This window comes from Anas acuta, chromosome 1, assembly GCF_963932015.1.
Source record: "Anas acuta chromosome 1, bAnaAcu1.1, whole genome shotgun sequence".
NCBI lineage: Eukaryota > Metazoa > Chordata > Aves > Anseriformes > Anatidae > Anas > Anas acuta.
The window spans coordinates 188,603,569-188,631,417 of NC_088979.1; the positions used below are offsets into that span (position 1 = coordinate 188,603,569).

The 27,849-nt window shown below is 38.7% G+C and overlaps 1 protein-coding gene across 2 annotated transcripts in view; it reads left to right on the top strand.

Annotated features, from left to right (window-relative positions):
- The first annotated feature begins 1,285 nt into the window (after nucleotides 1–1,285).
- Nucleotides 1,286–27,849, top strand: part of CERK (ceramide kinase) — a 47,646-nt gene continuing 21,082 nt past the window's right edge. Inside the window, exons 1-6 of one of the 2 annotated variants that reach the window (XM_068669702.1) lie at nucleotides 1,286–1,559; nucleotides 10,288–10,401; nucleotides 11,446–11,568; nucleotides 13,823–13,948; nucleotides 14,525–14,588; nucleotides 20,084–20,229. In XM_068669702.1, the coding sequence (XP_068525803.1) occupies nucleotides 1,427–1,559; nucleotides 10,288–10,401; nucleotides 11,446–11,568; nucleotides 13,823–13,948; nucleotides 14,525–14,588; nucleotides 20,084–20,229 (706 nt within the window). In that variant the 5' untranslated portion in view covers nucleotides 1,286–1,426. The remainder of the gene's footprint in view (nucleotides 1,560–10,287; nucleotides 10,402–11,445; nucleotides 11,569–13,822; nucleotides 13,949–14,524; nucleotides 14,589–20,083; nucleotides 20,230–27,849) is intronic. The other variant, XM_068669701.1, reaches the window with a different exon arrangement.

Consider the following 27,849-nt stretch of genomic DNA (forward strand, 5'->3'; position numbering starts at 1 on the left):
TGGGATGCCTTGGTTTCTTACAAAAATAAAGTTGGCAACACCATGTTTTTCAAGGTCAGAGCAAAGGATGTTGCAATAATCAAGATACAAGATGACAAGCAGACATGAAACACATACTTGTTCAAGACTATCCCAAACACATAATTTGGATGACAATGACTAGTTCTTTTGTTTTCAGGAAATGAAATGAGAGTACATCACAAGGTTCAAAGCAGAGTTCAAGTGCTCTTGCTCAAGCTCAAGCTTTTTAGACCCGGGCTGGCTCTGAGCAAAGCCAGCTGGAGCATCTCTGCGTCATCCTTTGTGAGGCAGAGCACTGGCCCAAACAAGAACACATCAGTGAATTTTTTCTCTAAAGTCTGTGGAAAATATTCAGAATCAGGTCTGGAGTAAGGTCAGAGGCAAAGAAACTGCCTGTCACTCTGGCCAGTATTTTGAGTAGGATGCTGATGCTTACAGTGATGAGGTTCAATGACACCGTGGAGGACTTGAAGGGCAGCAAAGGCTCAAGAGTTTAATCCTATTGAATTATTGCCAACAACAGGCCGGTTATTGGCAGGGCTGGGAGCCATGTCCTGTGAGGAGCAGCTGAGGACATGGGGTTTGTCAGGCCGGGGGGAAAGGAGGTCGAGGGGTGACTGCATGGCTCTCAAACATCCCGAGGAAGGGAGGTGGAGATGGTGCTGCTTGTCTTTTGTCCCTGGTGCTTCGTGACAGGGCACATTGCATGGCTCAGAGCTGCATCAGGGGAGGGTCAGACTTGACATTGGGAAAAACCTTTTTAAGAGGTTTGTTTAGGTGCTTGAATAGGCTTCCTAGAGAGGTCATCAATGTGTCATGCGTCAGTGTTCAAGAGGATAATGCTCTTAATGATAGGTTTTAACTTTGGGACGGCCCTGAAGCGGTCTGGGAGTTGGGCTTGATGATCTCTGTACATTATAACAGCACGACTCGGTTCCAGCACGCTCCACTCAAACCCTGAAGTAAAACACAAACTCCATGCACAGAGAGGAAGGCAGGGCTATCCTGAGAGCTCCGGCGCCTTCTCCAAGCACACATTTTCACTTTCACTTCGAGCAGCGCTCCATCCCCGCTCGGAACGAACACACGGCACAGACGAGCAGCACGACCCACGAGCTTTATTGCGCAAAAAAAACAAAAACCATTCCCCTACAGCCGCTGCCGGGGCCTCGGCGTCCAGGCCTGGGTGCCGGGGCCCGGCCACCGGGGCCCTTCCTCCGCCCCGCCCCGCGCTCGGAGGCCGGCCCGGCGGCTCTGTCGTCGGCGCTGACGCCTCGCCCCGCCTCGGGGCCGGGTAGCGGCGGCCGAGGGGCGCCGTTAGCTGCCGGGCTTCGCCCCGCGGCCGGCCGCCGCCCGCTCCGCAGCGGGCCGCGCCGGGCCCCCGCAGCTCTCGGCTCTTCCCTCCATGGAGCGGCAGCTGCCGGCCGGCCGGCCGCCCCGCCTGGTGTCCTCGCTGGGGCTGGGGCAGCGCTGCTCGGAGGTCACCTTAGACCAGGAGCGGGGGCTGCTGGCCTGGCGCCACCCGCGGCGGGGCGGAGGTGAGCGGGGAGCGGAGCGGGGCGGGCCGGGAGGGCCGCGGGGCACCTGCCGGGCTGCAGCCAGGGTGGCGAGGGCTGCGTCGTGCCGAGCCCCTTCGCTTCGTGAAGGGGAAAGGCGGCCGGGCAGTGCGGCCCCGTGTCCTCAGAGGCAGTGTCTGGGGGTCAGAGTCCGCCCTGGAGCGCTCGGGGAGCAGCGCGGGGCCGAGCCGGGCTCTTTGTGCCCTCCCGGCTCGCTGAGCCCGGCGCCGTACACGTGGGTGCTGCCGGCTCTGCGGAGGGGGCAAGCAGAGAACGGGCTTGGGGTAACAAAGGGAGAAAAGCCGGCCCTGTGGCTGGGTGAGGAAACCAGTTCAGTGTCAGCCCATTGTTCCCTGGTGCTGTGGCAGCACGGCGGCTTCAGGTTGTACCTACATCAGAGTACAACACCGTGCACTTACAGAACTTTAAAAGTGACTTTTTTCACCTACGTGACTTAGTTACAGCTTAAAAAAAAAAAAAAACACTTCCATCCAGAAACAGTGTTTCAGGTATTTTTGTCTTTTCCAAATTAGTTATTTCTGAAGCAACTCCCTTTCAAAAGGGCTTCGTGGAAACTTCCAAAGAAAGTTTAACTTTCCTGAGTTCCTGTTTGTTTTATTGCAGGCTCATAGCTTGTAATGCGGTAATAAAGCTGTCTGTAGTTCCCCGTTTGTGCAGTTTGAACAGTGCTGATTTACAAAACTGCAACTGGGAGAGGTGACTGCCAAAATGCCCGAGAAAATTTCAAGATGACTTCTGAAAATGTCTTTGCATGAAGTAGATCAAGCTTCCTGCTCCCTATTTCTTCTATCAGATTCTTTAGCCTTGTGGTTTTTATATACTTATTATTCCCAATAGTCTTATAGCCCTGCTAGCATGATAAGTGTATATGTGAAAATGTTTCATGTCCTTCTCTTCGCAGTAGCTGCTATAGAGTGGAAAACCGGAGTCATCTTCATTTTAGAGGTGGAGGAACTGAGACAGACAGAGAGAGGAACTAAGTGAATGATAGAAAGGTTAACTAGAAGTTTATCTTAAGTTAAATGTAGATGTCTCCAGTTCCTGGGAAGTTCACAAACTTAGACAGTAAAATAGTTCTTCCCTTCTTAGTATGTGCTTAAATATTTTCCTGCCTTTTTTTCTGTCATAATGTCTTGTTGACTTCAGGCTTTTTGGAAGAAGATGGGGCAAAGAGGAGGACTTAGAAAGAATTGTATGAATTTGATGTTGCAGTCTACATGACTCAGAATCAGTGCTGTTTTAAATGTATCTCTTATTCGTGATAACTTAAAAACACTTTTGTTATTGTCCCCTTCCTGTTGTGCGTACACAATTTGACATACTCTAGCATTTGTTCAGCAGTACTGCTGAAAAAGGTAATTTGAAACTTTAGATGTGCCACGAAATGAACTTAAACCTTTGCAGACAAATTAGTGTGTTTTTGTTTTTTTTTAATCTGCTGAGTTTCATGGAATAAAATGCCTGTACAGGAAGCTATCTGGATTTTGAATGCAATATACAATGTTTCAAAGCCTTCTTGGGACAATTGGTCCCACAAGGTAAAGTAGCCCCTGCTATGGAGAGAATTCTGTTGAATTGTGTAAAATCATTCTAAAAATCCTTTCTGAAGTTACTGGTTGCCTTACAGGCCTAAAGCAAGCTCAGTGGCAGCTCCATTCCACGGTATGGTAACTTCCCTCAGACCATGAATGAATGCCACAAAATCCCACTAGCTCTATTATTAGTCCTCTGAGGTTTACAAGTGCTTATAAACAAGTTCTCCTGATTTATTGCTGGTGGACCAAACCAAGTATGAGCCTGTCCTGAAGCCAGCTCCATTGTGGATGTCGGAATGCTGGGAGTAGTAGAAGGAGAGTGGGACATAATAATAAACAAGGCTCTTTTTGAGCTGGTTTCTGAAGCAGTACTCAGTTGGAGATTCCTTAAGTGGCAAGCCTGGTTACTGAGTGCAGTTGCTGTCCTGTAACACAGCTATTTACAAGATTTTGGAAAATGATATAGATTGAGAAGAGAAAAGGGAGAGTGGGAGAAGAAATAGAAATGCTTAAGTGTTCTGAAAGCACAGCTATAATTTATGTAGAGAACAATACAATAAATGAAGTAGTCTAAAAGCCCTGATTAATTCATGTGTTCCCGAGCTTGCACTTTAGTATCATCGGTTCTATATTTCTGCTGCCTTCCTGTCTTTCAGCTTTTTTAAGACCTGGGATGGCTCATTGTGTTCTCTGCAATTATTTTGGAAACATGAGCAATGTACATGACGGTATATAAATAAGCTTTATAATATGGAAGATGGTTAGTTAGAAGCATATAATTTCAGAGGTGTAGCTTGACCAAGATTGATATCTTTCATCCATTTAGCCTTTGACTACGTGACTGCTTTACAGTATGCCTAAATACAGACTTAATTATGCAGTATAGGCATACTTTATTTTTTTTCTTCTTGTTGAATAGGTAGTTATTGCACTGAAACAGTCTTCTTTAAACAGAACAACTCAGAGCTGCTTATATTTTGAGTGTTTATTGCTCATTTGCATTTAACTGCTTGAGTTAAAATGATTCAGCATATATTTTGTCAAGCTTTTCAGACTTTCACAGATAAGGAACTAGAACTGTAGTTAGACGTACTGTAGAAGTACTGAAGTACTTACCTCTTCGTTATTGCATCCAAATTCAGGAACAGATGAGAAACAATAGAGACTTTGTTCTGTTGTCTAGGAAGATGTGGTTTTGTAGAATATGGGGAGATCGTGCGGTTTTCCATCTTTGCACAACAATATAATTTTTTTGTTTGTTTTGAAAAAAACATTGTCAAGATGTCTTTTGTGAAGAAATAAAATAATTCTGCTGAATCAATACTTAATGCTGTCATTGAGAAGATAAAAACATAGCATGCTTGTTCAAGCCATGGTATGTTTTTAAAACTAACTCCTAAGTAATGTTTACTTTCCTTCCTCCTGTTAGGCCTTGTTTAACAGTATCATATTTTCAAGTGCTGAGGTTCCCATTTCCTGTTCTTTGGTTAGACTCATTTGAACTTAGAATGAAAAGGTTTATCTGAATTTCTTCATGTGTTTCTCAGTTACTTCTAGCTATACACCTTTTCTTCCTAGACATGTCTTTGTCTTCAAGCTTGTTAAAGAGCTTTCTTTTTCAACTTTGGAACACTAGTACATAAGACGCAGTTGGAAATCATAAGTAGCTTATGCAAAGCTGCGGTGATTAATTATTTTATATTGTTTTATTATTTCCTCATGTTGATGCCACAATTTGTGGGGTGTTGTTTTTTTTGTGTTGTTTTTTTTTTTTTTTTTTTCAAGTAACACAGTTAAAAAGTGGCGTACTAAATTTTGTAGTTTATCTATTGTATATATATACTTTAATGATTTAAGTCTTGGCTAGTTCTAAGGTAGTGTAAACAGAATAAGATTCATTAGTCATTTTTCTATTTTTTTATTTGTGAAGTACAGGAAGGAAAGGGATGATCAAAGTCGGCATTGGACTGTGTACCTTCCCTTACTGTGTGCTCTTAACCTTTCTTTTTTTTTTCCTTCAGAATCTTCCCTTGGCCCATTTTTTTTTCAGCATTTTTCCCAAAAGAACAGCTCGAGGAAGCCTCAATACTAGTGTTAACCAGACTGATGCCATTCTGATGATGTGGATTCTAGAGAATGCTCAGTTTGATAAACACAGTACAGAAACAACAGAGGTGGGCTTACTTGGAAACTATGTCTGTTCAGCACCTGTAGTGCGTTGATACATCCTTAGTCAAAGTCATCTTTCCTCAGTTGTTCCCAGCTGGCAGTAGGCATGTAAGGAAATCTGAACCATGTTTATTTCTTGGCAGTTTCACTGACTGAGCTGGTAGGATGTGGAGAATAACAGGCCTGACAGTCATTGTTTCTTTTCAGTCATTGTTTATATGTATATACACAGGCGCGCATGCATGACTGTATTTTGTGAGATTGCGGCCTTCAGCTTTTTCAGTGACTTTTCCAGTTTTGAATTAAATCACTTTGAATTAAATCACAACTCCTTTTTTTGTTTCCTCATCTTTTTTTGTTATTTTTTTAAGGATGTGAATTCTATGTAATTATGCTCTCCATCCCTATGCAGCATCTTCACATATTCTGATCTTTATTTGACACAACTTTTTCTAGTGTATTATCAATGTAATGCAATTTACCTTCTGATGGAAAACTTTATTTTTCTTGTTTTCTGGCTTTTAGGTGAAAGGAAAGCTTAAACTTGGGATAAGATAACTTACTATTCATGCTGTCTTTCTGTAACAGTAAATAACATTAAATTAGTCTTCAAAGTGACTAAAAAAATACTCTTTCTTTTTAGTCATTAATATTTTTAAGTTAAAATAGTAGGCTTATTATAAAATTAATTCTGAAAGCCGGCGTATTCACGGGGCTGATTACTTCGGAATAAACTAAATATTATACTCGCAGACATTTGGTGGGTGTTCTTTTTTGCATGCTGAAACACTAAGCTAACATGTTTTAGAGAGAATTTGACCGGTAGGATACGTGGTTGGCTGTAGTGAATGAATAAATCTTGTCTTGGGTTCTGAACGACTTTGCTTGTAAACTCAGGAAGCGTTCTGGGGGAGTGACAGACAGAGATGATGCACTAAAACCCCATTCTAACAGTCAAAAACACACTACAACTTTCAGTTCCTATTTTCACAAAGCAAACCTAGTCAGAATGTTTACCTTACAGTTTTGTTTTTTTTTTTTCTCCACTTGTTTAACGTGGGGAGAAGTAGTATGCATCTAACACAGTATTTTGCTGATGTGAGTTTGCACTTCAAAAGAAGAATGTTCAGACTCTGAGAGCACTGAGCAAGGAGCAATGAGTGGCATAGACAGTGTGGTGGGAAGACGGTTGTCTGCCTGTTGTAGTCTGTTTGGCCAACAGGGCCAGTTGTGCCTTGGGGTGCACCAGGCCCAGTACTGCCAGCTGGGCGAGGGAAGGGATTGTCCTGCTCTGTGCTGTGCTGTGCAGCCTCACCTCCAGCACTGTGCGCAGTTCTGGGTGCCACAGTATAAGAAATTATCTCTAAAACTATTAGAGAGTGTCCAGAGGAGGGCTATGAAAATGGTGAAGTGCCTACAGGGCAAGATGCATGAGGATGGCTGAGGTCCCTGGGTTTGCTCAGCTCAGAGCAGAGCAGGCTGAGGGGAGGCCTCATGGCGGCCTGCAGCTCCCTCACGAGGGGAGCGGAGGGGCAGGCGCTGAGCTCTGCTCTCTGGGGACAGCGACAGGACCCGAGGGAACGGCATGGAGCTGGGACAGGGGAGGGTCAGGCTGGGGGTTAGGGAAAGGTTCTGCACCCAGAGGGTGGTCGGGCACTGGGACAGGCTGCCCAGGGCAGTGGGCATAGCACCGAGCTGCCAGAGTTCAAGAATTATTTGGACAATGCTCTCAAGACACATGACCTGAGTTTTGGGTGGTTCTGCCGTGGAGTCAGGAGTTGCACTGGATAAACCCTGTTGGTCCCTTCTAACTTCTGTGATTCTATGATTCCCCTCTACTTGGCATTGATGAGGCTGCGACTGGAGTACCACGTCGACTTCTAGGTCCCCTTGTACAATAGAGACATGAACGTGCTGGAATAAGTTTAATGGAGGGCTTCCAAAATGATGGAGGGATTAGTTAATAGTCTTCCAGCGGTGCCCAGTACCAGGGCAAGAGGTAGTGGTCACAAGCTGGGACACAGGAGGTGAACACCAGGAGCACTTCTGTGCTGTGCGGGTGACGGAGCACTGACACAGGCTGCCCACAGAGGCTGTGGGGTCTCCTCCTTGGAGATCTTCAGAGGCCACCTAGACGTGGATTTGGGTAACATGGTCTGGGTGACCATGCTGAAGCAGAGGCTTGGACCAAGTGACCTCCAGAGGGCTCTCCCAACCCTAACTATTCTGTGATTTGGGCTGATAGGAATTCTTGAGCTCTGTTCAAACATAAGTGCTGTAGCATTCAAGCCTTGTTTTCCTAAGCTGTAGGGAATGTTCTGAATAACATGTTTATATTTGAGAGAGCTTTGTATCTTTCTGGCCCCCTGCAATTACTGTATTATGGAGTGCATGTTTCTGACTAATTAAAATTAGTGAATTCTGTCAGGACAATGAAGCTGCTTGGTGTTTGCACAGTGTCAGGTAGTACTGAGGGGCATCGCTGGCATTCACAGAAGAGAAATTTCCCAAAGACTTTCTCCAAACTCAAAGATTTACAGAGGGAGGGTGAGGTCATGCTTTTTTTTTTTGTTGTTGTTGTTGTTTGTTTTGTTTTGTTTTTCCATATTTTTTTTTGTTCAGGAACCTCTTTTTTAGTGGTATGTAACTCTTGTGGCGTAAGGTTAAAAAATGCATGTATTTAATTGGGACGTTTCTTATTTGCATTTTTTGACACATCTGTGAAGAGATTTGCTAGAAAAGTAGGAGTTACAGAGTTGTGATTCTCAGGTGGAGAATGCATCTTAAGAACTAAGAGGGCTTCGTAAGACTGCTTTCAAGGTCCAGGGTTGTTAATATACATTATGCAGTATGTACTAAAGTACATGCTCTAAAGAAATGCTTTCAGTAATACTGGTTTGGAGGTGTTTTTTAAAGTTTGCTATTTGTACAGTTGGAAACCTTTCTTTTTATTATTATTATTTTTTTTTAAATACAGAAAGTACCTAATAAAACAATGACTTCTGTTCCTGCTCCTAGTGTACATACTAATAAGTATCCAGCACATAAAACTATTTCTCAAAACATTCATTACAGCATTGTCTATATATGTTGATCTAATTGTTGTCAGTTCTGTAGCATATCTGTGAGCAACATCAAAATGAGTTACCGAAGTACAGTCTTTATAAATATAATGAGCTTTTTTTTTCATATTCTGACATATGGATAGGTGGCATCGCTGATAGAAAAAATAACTAAAAGCAGATCTAGAAAAAGAAAGGTTAAAGCACCTGCTCCCTTTTCTTAGTTTAGTGTTTCTTCTAGTCTATGTTGTTACTTGGATAAACGTTAAGTGGATAATCATATCAAGATTCCTACAAACAAGCAGATTTTTGCTCTGAATATCAGAAAGGCCAATTAATTGTTAATATCCAATATTAATTACTTGATGTAGTCCTGCATATGTATGTGTGTGATATCTACATATATGTTGAATATTTTTAGTGAGTTTGTCTTGGCTCTTACATCTTTATAGAGATTCTGTGTTTGTTGCATTTCCCTGTTATGCTTTAAATACAATAAATGCAGTCATTGTAAGTTGCAATTTCTTTTGTAAGTAGTGAAAAGTATTTGAATACGGCCAGGTTCCTGAAGGAAGGTACTCATAAAATAGTTCACAGTAAAGTTGGAGACTACTAAGCATGTCTTTGGACTCAATCTTCAAATCTCTGTAAGAATACAAACCCTAAAGGAATATACACTGAGTTGCATGCTAAAACACCTGTAAGGGAAATAAGCCTTGACCGTATAATCCCAAACTCTCAGTAGAATGTGACGACACAACAACTGAGAAGAGCTGTTGACAAATAGGATAGAGGAAAAAAAATAGTAGCAAATGAATTGTAGTCAGCACAGTGAAGAGCTTGTGAAAAGTTTGACTTCTTTTACATTCCTTTCTACCACCATACTACTTGTGCAAAGTAGCAAGAAAGGTGGAGTACAGGGTAAAAGCCAGTAACAACAGCAAGCAGTAACAAAAGTATTAGTGTTTGTTTTTTGTCTAATATCTCTTTATATCTGTCTACATATGGAAAATATAACAATCCCTTATAAAGTAAAAAGTATAATAATACATAATTCTTTAATTATATGTGTGTATATGTTTGTGCACCACTTGCTTGCATACAAATACACAATGTGCTTTTTCAGTTCCTCTTCAGTTGTGTTTTTTTGTTTTTTGTTTTTTTTATAAGAGGTGAAAGTAGAGAAATTTTGAAATTGGTAATGAAAATGAGACAAAATTCTCAGTTTGGCAAGAGTCAGGAAGACTGAGAATGTTGAGGGACAATGAGAGCTAAAAAAGGGCGCGTAGAATAAATTCTTTCATAATTTAAGAACAAGAGGCCTTTAATTCTGAAAAACATTACTTTTAAAGTTTATGGAAGGGAAATATATTTAACAGTACATAAACAGAACATCTAGAATTTGCTTCTTAGGAGGTCTTGAAGTTTAAAAGCCTGGTGGGATTTAAAGACTTAAGAATTCTTATGAACACCCTTCTTTCATAAGACAGCTGCTTACTTGAAAATAACAAATAGCCTTTGTAGTTTCTCTGTTGCTTGATTTAGTTGCATGTTCTTTGAAATAGCTTGTGCTATTCACTCAACTGTCTGGATTAGGGGTCACTGAAGGGGCAATTTCCTTCCTCTGAAAGCAATGTTACTGGATTTTGGCTTCATGCAAAAACGTTTTTATACTCAGAACATCTAGCTTTCTTAGAAATTGTAGACACTTTAAGCATTAATTGAAGTAGTTCATAGGTGGTTATTGATGATGTACTTTGAGTAAATGAGAGGGGAAATTGGAAATGTTCAGCAAATTTCTAGTTATGCTCTTGATTGTGCTTAATAAGCAGCTACTCTAATTGTACATCTACATGATATGTAGAAATAAACATTCAGGTGCTGTTTTAAGATGTAAATGTGTAAGGTCTTGTGTTCACACAGAAAACTATTTTGTACCAACCTCTGAGATCATTGCTGTAGAAGAAAGTGAACTGAACAAGAAGCAGCGTAACACTGGCAAATGGCACAAATTGGCAAAGCCGCATTCTTTCACAGGTAAGGCAGATACAGTCTCAGGGTGCGTGTGCTAATTACCTTGTTGGAGATATTTTAGGGCAGATTGAAAAGTAAACTTCAGAATGAGTAATATTTTTAACAGAAATAATGTGAATAAAAAATCTTCCAGTATACATTTAAAGGTCCTTTGTTTAGGAACTTGAACCCTTCCTTTAAGAACACATGGTTTGGCTATATATTGAAGTGCCAGCTAACGTCTCACATCTCTGCTGCTAAATGGAACTGCAGTAGGAAACTTGCTTTATACTACTTGACTAGACAATCAGATGAAAAGCTGGAAAAATGAGACCAAATGTTTGTTTTTGCTTTGGTTTTGTTTGGTTTTGTGTGTTTTTTCTTTTTTTTTATTATTCCTAACCATCAGAATGTGTGCACGTAAATGTTCTTTGTGTTACTGACTGCATTCATAAGGCAAAGTGCCAAAAAAATGTTCTGATTGTTTTGGGGAAACAGTAGTAAATTCTGTCTTTCAAGCAGTCTAGTAACGATTGATGATACTGCAGATGGAAAAGTAAGAGTGTTCTGATCTCACCAACCTAGTTCTTAACGTGCAAGAAGATTTAATCTTTTTTTTTTTTTCTCAAATTTCAGCTTTCTGCAATTAAAGTCACCCTGTTCTGTTGGTTAGATGGGAGCTATTATGACATCTTGGCTTATCTTAAGTTTATGGCCTTTTAGATCACATAGACATTGCAGATTTCAATATGGCTAAAAATATCTATACAAGCTCAGAGCTCTTGTATGTTTATAATCAATTTATGGAGAATGGATTGCCTTGGGTTTAAAAAGTGTTTATGTTTGAGTATCTGATATTAGGGAAGGACATAGAGCATGTTTTCACTTTTTTTTTTTTGTTTCTACTGTTGATGCTCTGAATCCTTTTGTTAGCAGGGGTTAGCTAGCACTTCTTTAAAAAGTCACATATTTGTGAGATCTATTTGAAATGCATGTCATTTCACCAAACATTTGGTGAATTTTGTCTCATCATACCTCTTCTTTTTTATTATTATTTTTTTTTAATAGTGTATTACGTGAAAAAAGCCCGAAATCACCGCTGGTGGTGCAGAAATGTGACGTTTTGGTGCGTTGATGAGAACTTGTGTAACCAGTGGACACAGGCACTGAAAGAATTACTTGAAATGCAGAGTAAGTTTGAAAAAACACTAACGTTTGCTACATCATTTTACAGGCATGTATGTCAATCAAGATTATTTTGAGATTTTTGATATCTTTTTTAAAGTCTTAAGGCTAGCTTAAGGTGAGGCAGGTGGGGAATCTTCTTGTCACTACTTTGCATCTTGCTGTACTTACATCTGTAAGCTGTTCTGAGTGACTGTTCTATCAGTCATGACTACAGGTGTCTTACACATTTTTATTTTTTTTAAATTATTTTTGCAAAATAGGGACATACTGGGAGCTTAGCAGCAGCTTTAAAAGATTCTAGCTTTGGGGAATGTAAAGAGTAGATGTAGACTCAGAAATCTGAGATACTCTCGAGATCCAAGGACAAGGGTTGTAGTAATTACTGGACTTGTGAGTGACTTTTTGTGCTTATGTGTCACATATCCACTCTCTCAGTAACAATGTTCCTTATATAGTTAAGAATTCCAGGTAATAATTTCTGGAACTCTCAGGCATCTACTTTTTTGGAAGGCTAAGAGTAGTTTTGCAGGAATCATTCCTGACAGAGACAACTTGATAGATGTCAGGGAGCAGCAGGAGCAGGACGTGGCAGAAGGCAAGTCAAGGGTGACAGCAGCACAGGCAGTGCCCTCACTGTCCAGGGTATGGTCCCACTGTTCCTGAGCAGGACAGGGATAGCAGCAGGTCCCATTTACAGCCCAGATATGACAAAGAAATCAAGTCTATCCAAAGCAGCGGGCTGGTGGGACTGGAGACAGGACTGGGAATAAGCTACCTACAGCATAGAGCTGAGCTCCATCTGAGAGAGAGAGAAAAATGGGGAAGGGACTAGAGGCAGTTACACCTACAACGTGACTCAGAGAAGGCCTTAAAATACCTAAAAATAGATACTTAACAAAAAACATTCTTTTGAACAGGCATTGGAAGCATGCATCTCACCATTTGTTTTCTTTTGTATGTGTTACACCTGAGGTATATTTTCCAATACAATCTTTTAAGAAATGGGTTTTGTGCACTTCTTCACTGCATCCGTGAGACATGTGGCCTGGTCAGACATTTCTGAGTACAAACTTTCATTCAGTCGGTAACAAACAGTTTCAAAAAAAGTAACAGGTTCTCAGAGAGGATGGTGCTTTGGTGTGTGGTAGCTTTAAAACATTCAAAAAGTCTAGCTTGGGTGGATTTATTGTGTGTGTTGGTCTAGTAACTCTGTTTATTCTTTTAAAATAACAATTTAGACTGTCATCTGAGAAGGTACAAGTGTTATAACAGATAGGTGTTCTATTAAAAAAAAAAAAGTGTAGCAAGCATTACCATTTCAGGTATTTATTGGTACAGAGATATAATTGTTTTCATCACCACCGCCAATGTAAATCCATAGCAATTTGAACAAACCTGAAATAGTAATCTCAAAGGTCCTTTCTGAGGAGAAGGGCTTACGTATGTAGGGCAAACTTTTGCTGTTGCAGCATGTAGTTTTGTGAAATATCCTCATTGCTTCTTTATAGCACAAAGGAAATTCACTTTAAACAAAACAGGAAGACTGTTTACATACATTAATGTAAAAAGTATTTGTATGTATGCCTCATGTGGAAGTTCCTTTCCTCCTGCTGCGCTTGGATTTTTTTTGTCCTGTGTGCCTGTGCTACTAATATATCGTGGGAATGTACTGTAAAAATAATATGCGTGAGACTAGCCACATGGAGTCAGACAAAAGGTCTGTATTGGTAAATATTTCGTAAGAGCACACAGAGCAGAGTGAATCCTACATCCTCTGGCACAGTAGCCTTAGCTTCCAGAAATGTCTTACAGCCTCTGGCTCAGGTAGTTTGTATACACTCAATGATTTTTCTCCCGTTAGTTTTCTACTGTGCATGCATGTGTTTAATTCGTTTTAACTGATACAACTTGTGAAACTACAACATGAAGCATAAATCCAGATCCCAGTTATGTATTATGTGCTTATTCTTTAAGTTTTCTACCTAGTCATACCATTTGATGCACTGTGGTTCTGCTGGTATGAAGGAAAAAAAAAATAACATTGCTGATCCTGAACTTTACCAGCTGTCTTATTACTCATTCACTCAGTTTTGTCAGTATACTTGGTACGATAAACAAGATAGAAGAAGCATGTTATGTTTACTTTAGCACTTTCTGATTTGTTTTTGCATAGCTTGTTGATTTTTGTGTGTGTGTTGTTTTTAAAAAAAATATATATATATATATATATATATCTTGTTTTTTTACCTTACTGCAGAGTGTAGACCAAAGCGGTTGCTTGTGTATATTAATCCATATGGAGGAAAACGACAAGGAAAGAGGATTTATGAACAGAAGGTTGCTCCACTCTTCAGTCTGGCTTCTATCTCCACTGATGTTGTTAGTGAGTAATGAATATTTCAATATCTTAATAAGCTACTCAGAAATATCTTAAAGAGTTGGTATGGTGTTTAAGTTTATTCTGTTATTTTACCTTTTCTTACTAAGTGAATGAAGCTAAGTGGTAGAGAAGGAACATTTTATAGTTGAAGTGTAAAGACCCAGATAAATCATGACCTTACGTCCATTTTCTGCTTACTAGGTACAAACTTATAATAATTTGTAAGTTTGGGTAGTTCTGAGATATTTGATCTCTTCATCTATAATAAATACTGGTTTTTACCCTCTCTTTCAGTTTTACTGTTTAAAAACAATTGTTCACTTGAAAAATATTTCGCTAAAAATTGTGCTATACATAGCCGTGTATGTATACGTATAGATATATATCATAGTGCCTGTCTCTTCCAATTCTTTCCTTGGCATAAAATCATTCGAAGCACTTTTTATGGGCAAGCTGTTCTTGTGGGCATACTGACAATAGAATCATGGTTATTAATAAATTAATAACAGTTTTAACAGCCATATCTTTTTATAACAGTATTTTTATAACAGTAATTTTTATGTGCTCATTTCTTCATAGTAACTGAACATGCTAACCATGCTAAGGACAACTTATTTGAAGTTAATATTAATAAATATGATGGGTAAGTAAATTCATTTGCTCCCCTTTTTCCCCCTCACTGATCTATTCTGTATTCTGTCTCTTGTTGTCTCTAACTTAAAATAGTAGAGTTCATTGATGATTGGGAGATGCAGGACATGTTCCTTTCTGTATGAGGTTATTCACATTTAGGAGTATCAAAGGAGAACTGAACCACTTCAGTAAATCTGTTCGATACGTAACATATTCATGTGAAGTATAGTGATATTTGCATGAGATTTGTGTGCAGAAGATCAATGTAAGATTACTTTTGCTGATCCAGAAGCTGAGTATTCTGTGATAGCCTGAGAAATATCCTGCAGTGTTTTTTAGTATAGGTGATCTTGACACTTACAGGAGTCCAAAAAAAAATGTATTAGTGGTACTCTGCATGTGTGTAAAATCATGCATTATCTCGAAATGTTTAATATAGTTCCTCTCACCAAGTGCAAATAACCGCTATGTCATTTGCCTTTATTTTTTTTTTCACCAGTTTTGTTCTATTTGTGAAATTACTGGTTTAAAAGAAGACTTAGCTGGATAATAAAATTGCATTCTCTCATTAAATCAATTGTAGAAGCGGAGCATTTTTAATGAATAAACTAATCATTTCAGTTCTGTTTCATGACATGAAATGAGCCATATGATTATAAAATTGAAAATGTATGCAGAACCTTTGCAAATAAACTCTCATAACTACAGTATTTTAAAATTATATCTTACTATGGTTGTAGGCAGGTACTTTTAAGTTCATAAACTGAAAAAAAAATAAAATAAAAAAAAAAGCAGTATTTGATTTACAAGAGTACTCTGAAAATATACTTGCATGGTATAAATCAAGTGAAGGCGTGATGTTGACAAATTGTGATAGTAAGAAACTACATTTGCAAATTGAGTTCCTAGGCTTTTCACAGATTGAGTACCTAGACCTGCTTTAAAATACGTTGACTTTATGTAAACTGTTTTGACAGTATTGGCATTTTCCTTGGTTTTGCAGATATGCAAGGAAAGTAACCTAGAAAAAAACATTTAAGATTTTTCTCCTTCTCATCTGACTTAAGTCATTTGAAATATATAATACTGAGGATTGGTGAAGTTTCAATACAGAGTGGGAAAAAGAATCAAGCAAGCCAATGTCTAGAATTGGCTGTTGTATGAGATGGCGCCCAAAGTGGTAATCAATCATTCTGTCCTGCAGGGTTTGTCAAGGACTATCAAAACAGGCAACTCTCATGTGAGATTCAAGAAGGTGTAGCTGAACTTGTTAGTGTGGATGGGAAGATTCTATTTCCACTGTAATATAATGTTTTAGCCTTTACCTTTATAGACTTAGTCTAGTAAAGTATTGAGAAGTGAAACTTCTACAACGTCAAATTTCTAATGCTTTGTATTGATGCAGATTATATGTGTTATAAATGGCTCAGGATTCAAATTAGGATTAAATAAAAAAATAGGATTTATTAAAAGAATATAAAGGAATAGAGGTAAGCAAACAGCGCTGGGTGCACCGGGAGTCTCTGCTCCACAAGGACGCACACCAGTTACATCAAGCAGCTGATTTTTATGCACCTAGACTAATACATATTCATTACTACTTCTAAAAAAATAGATTATTATAATTAGCTTCCGGGGTCCAGTTCCTCCTACTGGAGCATGCGCATCAGTCTCCTCTGGGGGTCTCTAGGGGTCTTTCATGCTGAAGGCTCGTAGTCTTCCTCTCACCCTTTGTACTTACTCGGCACTATTCCAAGTTTATGGAACACTCTCTGTACACTCTCCACAGGTCTTGTCTCCCAACCGTCCTTCAGCTTCTTTTTTCTTCCTCTTAATCTCTTGGCCCCCCTGGCCAGATACCAAGGATCCACATAGTATCTCATAACAGTCACTAGTTGTTATCAGTTGTTCTGAAACTCCCAGACATCAAACACAAACAGCTTTCTTATTTGACGCTTCACGAGTAATTAAAACATTCTTCCCCAGCCATTCACAGACACATCTATAGCAGTGTTAAGTTAATCTCGAAGAAGACAGGAAAAAAGGCTGTAACTGTTAGAAATAGAAGTCCGGAATAACAAAAGCAAACAGGTTCATAAATTTAAGGAGTGTTTTCTGAAGACGTGATAAATTGACTAGAATGAGGGGGAGACTGGGACACACTGCATCTGTGGTTCAAGAACTAAATTGCCAGTGCAGGGCCCAGAGGCAGACAGGATTCAAACAGAATTATTCTTTATGCACATGAATTTATGGACACGAATTTATGGACACGAATTGGAATTGTTAAAACATTCCTCACATATGTATTACTGTAAGCTCTGCATATGTGTATTCTCATTAAGGCCACTTACTGTTTCATCAGAAAAATAAAAGTAAGTATTTTTCAGGAGGTTCAGAAAAATAGTTAAACAGAAGTTGGGACTTCTGGGGAAAGGAGGAAGACTACTTAGGAAATGCTGCAACATCAAAGTGGGGAGACAAGCAGAATCCTTGCCTTCCTAAAAGCAAGCAAACAAAAATGTATAGCTTAAAACCAAAACCACATGCAACGAAACAGCCTACTTAATCTCACCGTGCAATATGTATGTATGTAACTGCAGAAGTTGGATATTCTAGGAAGTTTAGGAATAAAAGGAACAACATGAAGCTAACAGTGACTTTAAAAAAGCATGGTGAGTTGGTCAGCTCTAAAGAGAGGTGATTGTACCACCTGGGGATATATGCCAGAATTAAAAGGAGAAGATGAGCCTTCCCATCCCCGAAGGTATCTTTTAAAACATGATAGAATCCCCTCCTAGCAACTTGCTTTTACAACAAGTGGCAGTGACCAATTGTAGTGGTACCCAAAACATTTTTGACAGATTTTAACAATCTCTAGTGTAGATGTACTTACTCATTTTAAAGGTTCTCTAAATCTCTCTTTGGTAGTTCCAGCTTAAATCTTGTTTTGGTGGGGGTTGTTTTTGGTTTCCCTACCATGACTGAGAAAAACAGTTGGCCAGAGAAGTGCATCTTTTCAGAATCTCAAGGTTCTTCCATTCCCAGTCTGGGCCTGAATGGCAGGTACCTTGAGAACTGCATGCTGTCTTTCTGAGCCTGACTTTCGGACATTGTGTATAAGTATGTTTCTATGGCAGTGACATTAGGAAGCAGTTCTTTTGCAAATTTTTAAATATCAGATCATGTGGTTAAATGGAAGATTTAAAAAAGAATGTTTCAATCGCATAAGCGTGTATTTCTCTCCTAGTTGATTCTGAAACATAGAGGGAAAGCTTAGGATTCCTACATCTAATTGTTGTTCACCTGTCCTCATAAGTCACTTCTGATTAAGTGACTTTTCCTTCATTCAGTGATGAGATTCTTCATTTAATCTACCAATTCCCAATTTGGGAAAGCTTTGCTTGTAATTTTAGAACTAGATACAGGATTCTTACTGATAATTGCTTCCTTACCTTCCAAGTGTATATGCTGAGGCGTGTTGTATAAACCTCTTGTGCATGTTTCCTGTTTGTTCTTCCCATTTCTACTAATAAGAATTTTCCCTGCTGAGTGTACTGATCCAATAGCTCAGTGATAGAGCAGCTTCCCCTTGAAGCTTAATTAAAGCAGCCAACGTAGTTACCGTATAGCAGGTTCTTGTACCTCGTTATGCAGAACTACGTAATGGCATATATTAATGCTGTAATATTGTACAAATAATGACTCTTAAGAATAAATCTGATATGCATAAGGATGATAGTGATTCATATATATATATGCCTGTTTCACAGGTCTGTGGAAAACTGTTTCATTTTCTTCTTCTAGTTCTTGAATTAGTTTTGAATTAGTTCACAGAATTGCAGGTTGAGGTTGGAAGGGAGCACAGCACTTTTAAAACTCATTTGTTTCATGGAGATACTACTCCTGAAGTTGTGAATGTATTTTATTTTTATTATCTGTCTAACAAGTGAAATGCTACTCCATTAGAAAAATAAACCCAAAATATAAGAAACCCTTCAGGAAGATGTCTCAGTAGTCCTTCACTAGGGGCCCTTCATACAGGTGCCTCATGCCTTGATGATCATCTGATGTTTGCAATCAATTTGGTCATACTAATTTTGTCTCAGTGAACTTTTTCATTTGTCAGTTTAAAAATTTACCCTTGGTAGGAATAGAAGTTCATATTATTCTGTTATCTCTGAATCTGGATATACAATTTGTTATAAATAGAACATAGACCTTAAGCTGGAGTGGAAATTTTTGACCACTTCCTATCTTTCTGTGCAGCTTCTAGGAAAGAGGAGACAGGTTACTGAAGTTGAAGAATAATGTATTTAAGCTTTGAGGAGATAAATTCATTATAGTGATGAAACACAAATCTCTTTTTCTCCCTTCTTGCACAGTCTCTTAGACGTTGACTTAGAGTTGGACAGCATAAGACTGTCTTCTCCATTAATGGGATAAAAAAAGATTGTTTATTCACAATAAGAGAATTCTGAAAATACAATAATAAATCTAAATCATCACTACCTAGAAACAAAATCAGCTAACTTGTCCTATGGGATGAGTGCTCATTCTGCAGTATCTATTGCTGACTATGTGGAAGAGTTGGTGTTTGTGCATTGGAAATTATTGCTATAGAAAACAGGAAATGTTCCAAATCATGTATGTATAATTTTGGATTTGTCATGTGTTCCTTCAAGATGTATTGGAAGTAGTCTTTCGGTTACAGAATGTTTATGCTTTTAGAGTTCAGAGCGTGCATTTTATTACTGTGCATTTTATTATTGTGCATGAAATGTATACTGCTGTAAAATAGTCTTTTACTTCCTAGTATTTGCTTGGGTGTGGACACTGCTGAGCTTTAACATATTGAGGATCTGTGTAGCTGCTGCACCAGCTCTGACCTGAATTAATTTTGCAAACCAAAGTTTTGCTTCTGGTAACATTTAGAACTCTGTTTCATTATGAGTGGTTATGTAGATACACGACTTCTGGCTGTTTGGGCTATCAGCACGTTCAAAAGAGCATGCGAGCATGCATTTTTCTGTTTTTAGACTTTCATATCCCTGCTAAATGAATATTGTAAAATAGCACACTTCTGCTTGAAGCCACAAATATTAAACTTACCTCTCCCTTTTCGGTAAAGGTACCTTTTTTCCATTTTGCTTACTTAGAAAGCTGTGTGTGCAGTCCTGTTCGGTGCTTTCCTTGTATAGTGATTTTCCACTGATACCTGTCTGTCTGCATACAGCAGTAGAGGACAAAGAATTTTTTTAGGTTGCATTCCAACATTTTTCAAACGTTAGAGAACTGTCTAGGCGCATTTGTAGTTGTGTAGCTTGAATTTTTTTTTCTGCTTTTTGTTTAATGCCAAGTTGACTGTGAGCTACTATATTCTGTAAAAACTGGAGGAGGAGATTAGAACAACTATATTTGATGTGCAGTGCATGCCCTAAGTAGAACACTTGCCGTGTTGTTTATTGACTGTTAGTGTGCATTCTAATTTGTGTTTCCTGGCAGTGTTGTTTGTGTTGGTGGGGACGGCATGTTCAGTGAAGTGATGCATGGTCTCATTGGAAGAATGCAGAAGGACTCTGGCATAGACCAAAATAATCCCAAAGCACCGTTAGTCCAATGCAATATAAGGATTGGCATAATCCCTGCTGGTAAGAAAGGGTTAACTTTCAGTTTACTTTATTCGTTTCTTGTTGAAATTCCTTCTCTTCATAACCTCTTGAAATTAGGCATAAGTGTGAGATACGAACAGTAGTGTTCAATAAAGGCACCTAACTGTAGCTGTTTGTATCCCAGCGTAGATACTGATCGTATGCACTATTTGGGAAGGATGCATTGCAAAGGAAAGGATGTCTTAAATGTGCAACTTCAGAATTTGTTTCTTTCTTGCTCTCTTAATTCTGTGGCTTATTTTACATTAATACAAGATAAGATGTTGACAGTAATGTCTTTGCTCATCTAAACACATTAGTGAGGGAAATTTACTGAACGGAGACTTAACCTGTGGGGGGGGAAAAAAAGTGGTGTGTGTTTTTGGTTTTGTTTTCCTCCGGTTCCAAATGCTCCACAAATGTAGTTAGAATTGCAGTAAGACCATCCCACTGTTCTGGCAACAGGTTGGTTCTGGTTCGTGGTTGTTTTTGTTTTTCCCATTTGTTATCACAGAAAACATAAAGCAACTGCAGCTGGGGAACAGTCCTCAGGTCGCAGATAACTACTACATATTCTGCGCAGGCTACTTCTGGTGCCACGTGCTGTACCTTCACAGTTCAGCCACATACTGTAATTGAGAGGCATTTGTGAAAACTGTCTCAGGATTCAGTGCTTCAGTGATAAATTTACTTTTTATTGACCACAGTCAGCGTTTGGATTAATCTTGCTGTTAAATCTAGTGGCCCACCTGTTACCTCATCCTTCCCAATTGGTGGGATGTCTAAAAAGTGGACTTAAATGACTCTCTTGTCCAAGATTGGATTCAGTCTTGCAGCTCTTTAATGGCAATTATCTGCAATTTTATATTATTTATCTGCAATTTTGTGGACTGTGTGGAAAGACAAGTGCACTTTTTGGTGTCATTGGTATGCTGTTCTCTTTTCCTTGTCAGACGCTTGAGATTTGAATTAAAGAACTGATCTGAAATAAATCTGTGAGTTTCTAACTAGAACTGAAGCACGGACTCTATCTGAAAATTTAACATCAGCAATAAAAACACACAGGGTGAAATAGAACATTTGTACCCTCAGGCTTTAGGTGACTAATTTTGTGTTCCTTGTATCTTTAAGAATGTATCTAAACCTAAACATCTGAATTGTTGCTTGGAAAAGGTTTAACAGTTTCTGCTCATAGATGTCTAACTGTTACTGTATTGCAAGTTGTAATGTGAATATCCCCTTATATTTTTTTGTTCCTGTTAGCTAGCACATTAAGGGTTCTGTGTAACCCAATATTTAACTGTAATCTGTTTTTATTTGTTGAACCTTTGTATTTAAATCAGTTTGTATATTAAGCTTAAAAGAATAGAATGTGAAGTGCTCTACCCTTCATTTCCCTTATTAATGTTTATTTCTTGGATTAAGGAGTTCTGCTTACATGAGTTGGTTTCAGAAAGAAATTGCCTACTGGTGATATTAGTGACCATAAAAAGACCGTTTAAAAAAAAAAAAAAAAAAAAAGAAAATGTCAGTATTGAAAGCTATTTCTTTGCCCCTAGGAAAAGGAAATTAACTATTAGCATTATAAAACTGAAAGATTTAACCTTGCCTTTTCAATGATTTCTTAATGCATTTTTTCCAATCACAGCCAGGAAGTATGAGCTTCACTGATGTTTTAATATTGCTCACGTGTACCAAGCTACTTTCTTCTCTGATGTACTCCAGTGTTTTTATTGTTATTTTTGCCTGCTGTAGCTGTTTGCTATCTGGATGCATAGTGTGTGCTGTGTTCCTGAACTACCATGAGGTGCATCCAGCCTTGTAATTGGTGCTAAGACTCAAATATTTTCTTTAAGTCATTATTCTGATGCTTCAAAAGTTCTTTACAGTAGCGTATAAGGAAGCTGGTCATGAAGTTCTGTTAATTATTTTTTGGAAGTACAGAAGATACAAACAGATCGAGATACAAATTATGTTATACAATATTTAAAATGCTTCATTGCTGAAATACGTGAAAGTGCCTGTAGGAGTATTATTTTGATGTATTTATCAAATGCACTGAACAACTCTTAATGCTTTCTTAACACATCTAGCTATCATGGAGGCCTGAAATAGTGTATGAAACAGCCAAGCCCATGCATTGCAGGATGCTTAGGAAGGCAGCAGGACTTCTCTTCCACACTGGTGAAACTTCTAGTGAAGCATCTCTCTGTGGTGCTTACCTGACTGTTGTGTGGTTCTACGCTTCACTTGATGTGATTGAGCTGTGACCAGATACTGACTCCAGCAGATCCCCTGGTTCTCAGAGTAGTTCAGGGAGTTTGTTCCAGAATAAATAAAGTCTTTAAAAAGAATATTTTTTAAAGCTAAACTGACAATCCTGAAATACAACAAGTAAAAAGGAATAAAGCAATGCAAATCCAGGAAAGCTTGATTCATAATGCTTTTTTAGTTCGTTACAACCAACATTTTCTTAAAATCCTAAGAACATGTCGGCTGATACGGAAGACAACCATTACCCAGGGATTAAGTTCTAAAAGTGTGTGTGTCTTCTGACACATGGACACATGGAGAGAATTTATTCATTGAAGACAGGTGCCTGGGATAAGGTGACAGTGTCTCAGTGGTTTGGTTTGGGTTTTTTTGTTTTTTGTTTTTTTTCTTTTAATCTTTTAGTTCCTAACTTCAAGCTGCATTAGCAGAAACATGGCAGGTTGCTGCACTTTTGTTGCTGTAGTTAAATGCTGCCTATATTCAAACTAGCACTCAATTCAGCAGGCTTAATCTTTGCTCAGAAACTGTCAATTTAATTGAATAGAGGTTTGAAACTACAAATGAAAGAAAGATTTAATGGTAAAACAGCCTCACCCATATGACCTTTATTGAGGAATTAGCTTTATTTCATAGGCAGAATCCCATTCTGCAGAATCTTTTTATAAACATAATGGTACTTCTAAGTCATAATTCTTATTTTCTGAAGCAAGCCCCTACGTGGTTCTTTCAGGGTATCCGGAAATAACACTAAGGAAACAGAATAGTCTGTCTTCTGTTTAAAACTGTCTGTTAATCTTACAATTTATTCTACATTTTTATGAAATAACTTGTTTTTTAAATGCTATGAATAAAGGTTTCTATTCATGTGGCTTTTTTAACTTCTGAACTTCTGTATTAGTTGCAGCTGTTCCTAAATCTGCCAATGTAAATTGACTGACTGCTGTTGTAAACAGGTTTCTTGTTAAAAGTACTTAGAGGCTGTAGCAACCTGCCAGTTCCACACTTAGTTTGGTAACTCCAAGAGAGTGCACCTAAAAAAACCATCTCTTTAGGTATTACTTCCTGCTAGTAGCAGCTGCCCTTAAAGCACATTCAGCTGTGTTTTTTTCCTACAGCCAGAGTGGCAGTATGCCTAGCTGAAACCAGAGAGAACCTTTTATATTGGAACGTGGCACTGAGGTTTCATCCACGTGCTTTAGTATTAAAATGATACTCTCTAGAGTAAGCCAAAGTAATTCATTCTCCTTCCTAAACCTGGCACAGAAGAGGGGTACAAAGCTGTCAACAGCTGTTGGAAACTCCTCTAGTAAAAGAGAACCGATTGGATTAAATGCCTTTGTGATCTCAGCAGGTAAAAAAATTCCTGCTCCTGCTGCACACTGTGCTGTGGCATAATACTAGTGCAGGTTTTCTCCTTCCAGAAACCAAGCCTGCCAGTCTGCCCTGGGAGCAGGGGAGAAATCTTTCAAGTACTGGAGAGAATTGAGTAAAATGCAGCAACAAAGTGTTAATTGCCATAGTGATTTAGGCTTCTAGTGCATCCAGATTCCTCTTGCTTTTGCTGCAGTCAAGGATATGAACTCTTAATGCCTAGGGCGGAAGCATGCAGGGTGATTATAATCAGTGTGTTGATGTGTGCCTATTGAAGCTCATGCTAAAACCAGCAGAGGCTTCGTACGGGAAGGTTGCATAGGAAAAAGATTCATTCACAAATTTCAAAACCAGCTAGAAGTGAAATCATGAAGTGTGACTGGACTCCTATGCTACTGCCATCTAGGCTGTAAAGTTTCTCTTGGAAAATGTGTTAAAGCATAGCATTGAAAGCTAACTTTTTTAAGATTCCAAATGATGTATCTGCAGCATTCCTGGTTACAATATTTGTAATATTTAATGACCTTTGCAGTTTAGTTAGCATCTCATTTCAAGGATGAGTACATTCAATTTGGAAGGTGAGGTCCAATGTTTTGTTCCACCTTCCTCATTTTAAATCAGTTCTACTCCTGGAAACGACTGTCTTAGAGCTAAACACTGCATTGGATACGGTGGGGCTGCTATGAGAACAAGTCAGCCAAGATTACTTTTCCCTGTAATGTTTGTGATTTTAATTTCATCTTTAAAATTTGCCATTATTACCATTTTTTATATACAATGGTACTGAACTTCTGCTGAAGTGATTATCTACAAGAATAAAAACCAGCAAAAAACGCCCCAAATCCTTCTGAAGTGCTTCTTTTTAAGCTAACCTGCCCTTCTGCAGATGTGAAACTGATTTCTTGGTTTCTAGGTGCCCAAGCCATCCATCCCTGTAACAGTAACTTTGCCTCCTTACTTTTGAATGTGTCACATCCTTGTCCTTTAAAACTCACTTCCCAGCAAAGTCACCGTCTAGATTTTTCAAAATACTAAATGCTGCTCAACCAAGAATAAATATGCAGTTACTCTGTCATTAGCGTGGTACTTCGTTAATGAGTGACACACAAAAAAAAAAACAAAACACAAAATTTTGGCTTTATAAAAATAACATAAATGTACAAGAACCATGATGAAGCTGTTCTTGTATGTAGTGGAAAACCATTGCCATGGTAATTTCTCCTCGAGGATTCAGAGTACACTGTAGAAATACCTGTCCAGTTGTCAAGGGTATCTCACACTGAGCAATGCTCTTGAGTGCTAAGTGTGTTACTGTTTCTCTGTTAAATTCACTGCTTGCTGTAGGATCAACATCTAGCTGGCCCTTGCTTCTGTCACCTGCTTAGTTTAGTACTGCAGTGACAGTCGTCCAGTTCTTTGGAATTTGTTCAGTTTTCCATCAATAAGAGTGCGAAAATGAACAGTCATAGCCCAAAGAAAGAGCATGTATTTTGTTTTGAGAAGACTTAGTGGTTAGTTAGCAGTCTTAATCATTGGAAGAATGATGTTTGAATGCTTTGCCTTTCATCCCATTTATTTCGAATGGTAAATACTGATTTTGTCTGCAGAATCATCCATGTAAACAGTTAGAATGACATTTTTTTTGCTTATTACTTTGGTATGCTGTGACGTAAAGCTTGAAAAAAAACCTTGGTTAATTTTTATATCATTAACATTAAAAAAGTTTTAATTTGTGGATGGGAAGAAAGTGGAAGAATTTGTCTATATAGCAATTGTGTGGCTATATAACACCTCCTAGTAACAAACAAACTCTTGGGAAAATGGGCTAATGAAACATACACCATGTATGGTAAAGACTCAAAGCAATTATACTTGTTTTAACAAGGGCCAGCTGCTGTAAGAGTTGATGTGCCCTTTACACACTTACTATTCTCAATGGGCTCTTAATATCAAAATATCTGGGGTGAGAACTTCGGGTAGCTGGGATGCTTTGGTTTGGGATTCAGCTGTCTACATCCATGCAGTGGCACAGCGCCCTTTGAAATGTGCTGCCCTCTACATCTAGTCTACTAGGGTAGCAGTGGGAAGCCAAGCAGAGTAATCTGCAGCACTTGACCACTGGTGGTTGGTGCCATTTTAGGTAACGGAGTTATTCTCCTCAGGGTGAGTTTCAGTTTGAAATTGAGACCCAGATTTTGATGCTACCTCTGTCTGTCTGCAGGTGAGGTGGATGTCTAAACTCACATTATAGCCAGGGGCCATCTGATCAGTTAATCTTGTCTTGCAGCTGCCTGCTTGTGCAGATGTTTTATTTCTTGAGAGGCCCCTCAAGAGGTGCAGGGTGCCGGTGTGTGGGTACCTTCAGTTGATCTCAGGCTGCCATCAGCTCTTCTAACAAGATCTCTTTGTCCAGAGTGGGAGCTGTGACATACAGTGTACAGTGTCACACGTACATATGCAACTACTTTTAGGTGTCATAACTTGAAACTTAATTATTCCCTTGCACACTGATTTTCTTTTCCTCTGGCACAACCAATGCAAAAGTTTTTTTCCAATCTGAAAATCTTTTATTATTATTTTTTTAACGAATTAAAGATGAATTAAAACTATTAAAAAGCAGTCTAACTGCTTCATATACGCCTTGGAAGGGCAGAATAGTTTTGTGTAATCCATATAAACCTCTTTTATTTTCCTTTACTCTGTTATACACTGTCCCTTACAAATCCAGAAAGAAAATCTAACAGAACATTTATATCATTTTAATACTGTTTTTAGAAGAAAAAAAAAATCTAACACCTAACATTAGTCAAGAATTAAGCTCTGTGTGAGCTTCTTGCCCAAACTGAGTGTTAATCAAGGGGTGTAAGTCAAACTACATAAAGGAGAAAAACTTTTTTTTTTTTCCAAAAATAGTCTGGACTACCTGTTTAGTTCTGAAGTATTCAAAGAGATCCAAATCCTTACTATTTACGAACGTTTTTGTGACCTTGAAACTAGCATTGTTAGGTTTATAGTTGGCATGATGTGGTGTTAGGACCAGTTAGATTCTCTTAGAACGTACATGAGGAATGATACTGGTTTTCTTGCTCCATACTACTGGATCTGAGAAGAAAAAAAAGGCTATTTTACTGTTTCATAGGTCAGTTAATGGTAGTTTTTTCTTTATTATTATTTTTATTTATTGTTGTTTTTGTTTTGTTGGTGGTGGTGATGGTATTTTTTTACTCCACTGGCAAGTCTGAGAAAGAGGGATCATTTGATAGCTGGTAAACACTGTTGGTATTTTCCCCAGCCTGCCATTTTAGACTCTTGTGAGTTAATTTCAGACATCAGGTCTAATTTTAGGCCTCCCTTGCTTGTTAACTGAAGAGAAATGAAAATAACTCCTGTAAAATTGCCCAGCAGATAAATCAGCTTTTAATTGACTACAGAAGAGGATAGGGAGCCTCCGATGTTTAAATCTAGCTTGTGTGGATGCCCCTCTTCTCCTCCCACCTAGAGCGTGAGACTAGTTTGAAGCTCTGGCTGTTTACATCAGGACAGAAGTGACTTTAAGGTAATTCTAGTAGCAGAATACAAATTTATCTCAAAGAAATTTGAAAGGCTGGATGAAATACTGCTTTTGTAAGTTTAGCAGAAAATTCAGGTCAAGTGTTCTAGCGGCCAATTTTCTGGGGTTTCTTTTCAAAAGTAGTAAGAATTTTCTGCCTAACTGAAATTTATGAGTTAGGTGGCAATATAAAACTGGAAAAAATAGCAATAAAGTATAACGTAAGTATCTGAACTCTACTTATATATTTTTGCTGTTATAAAACTCCAAATTAGGCACAGTAGCATCTTTTGTATGCCTCATCTGTTGTGGTACTGAGAGAAATTGGAGCCCTGTTTCCTATACAACAACATAAGCTTGTAGTGGTACATTTGCACCATCATGAACATCAGCCTGTGTAGAGAGAGACCTCTTAGTCACATTTC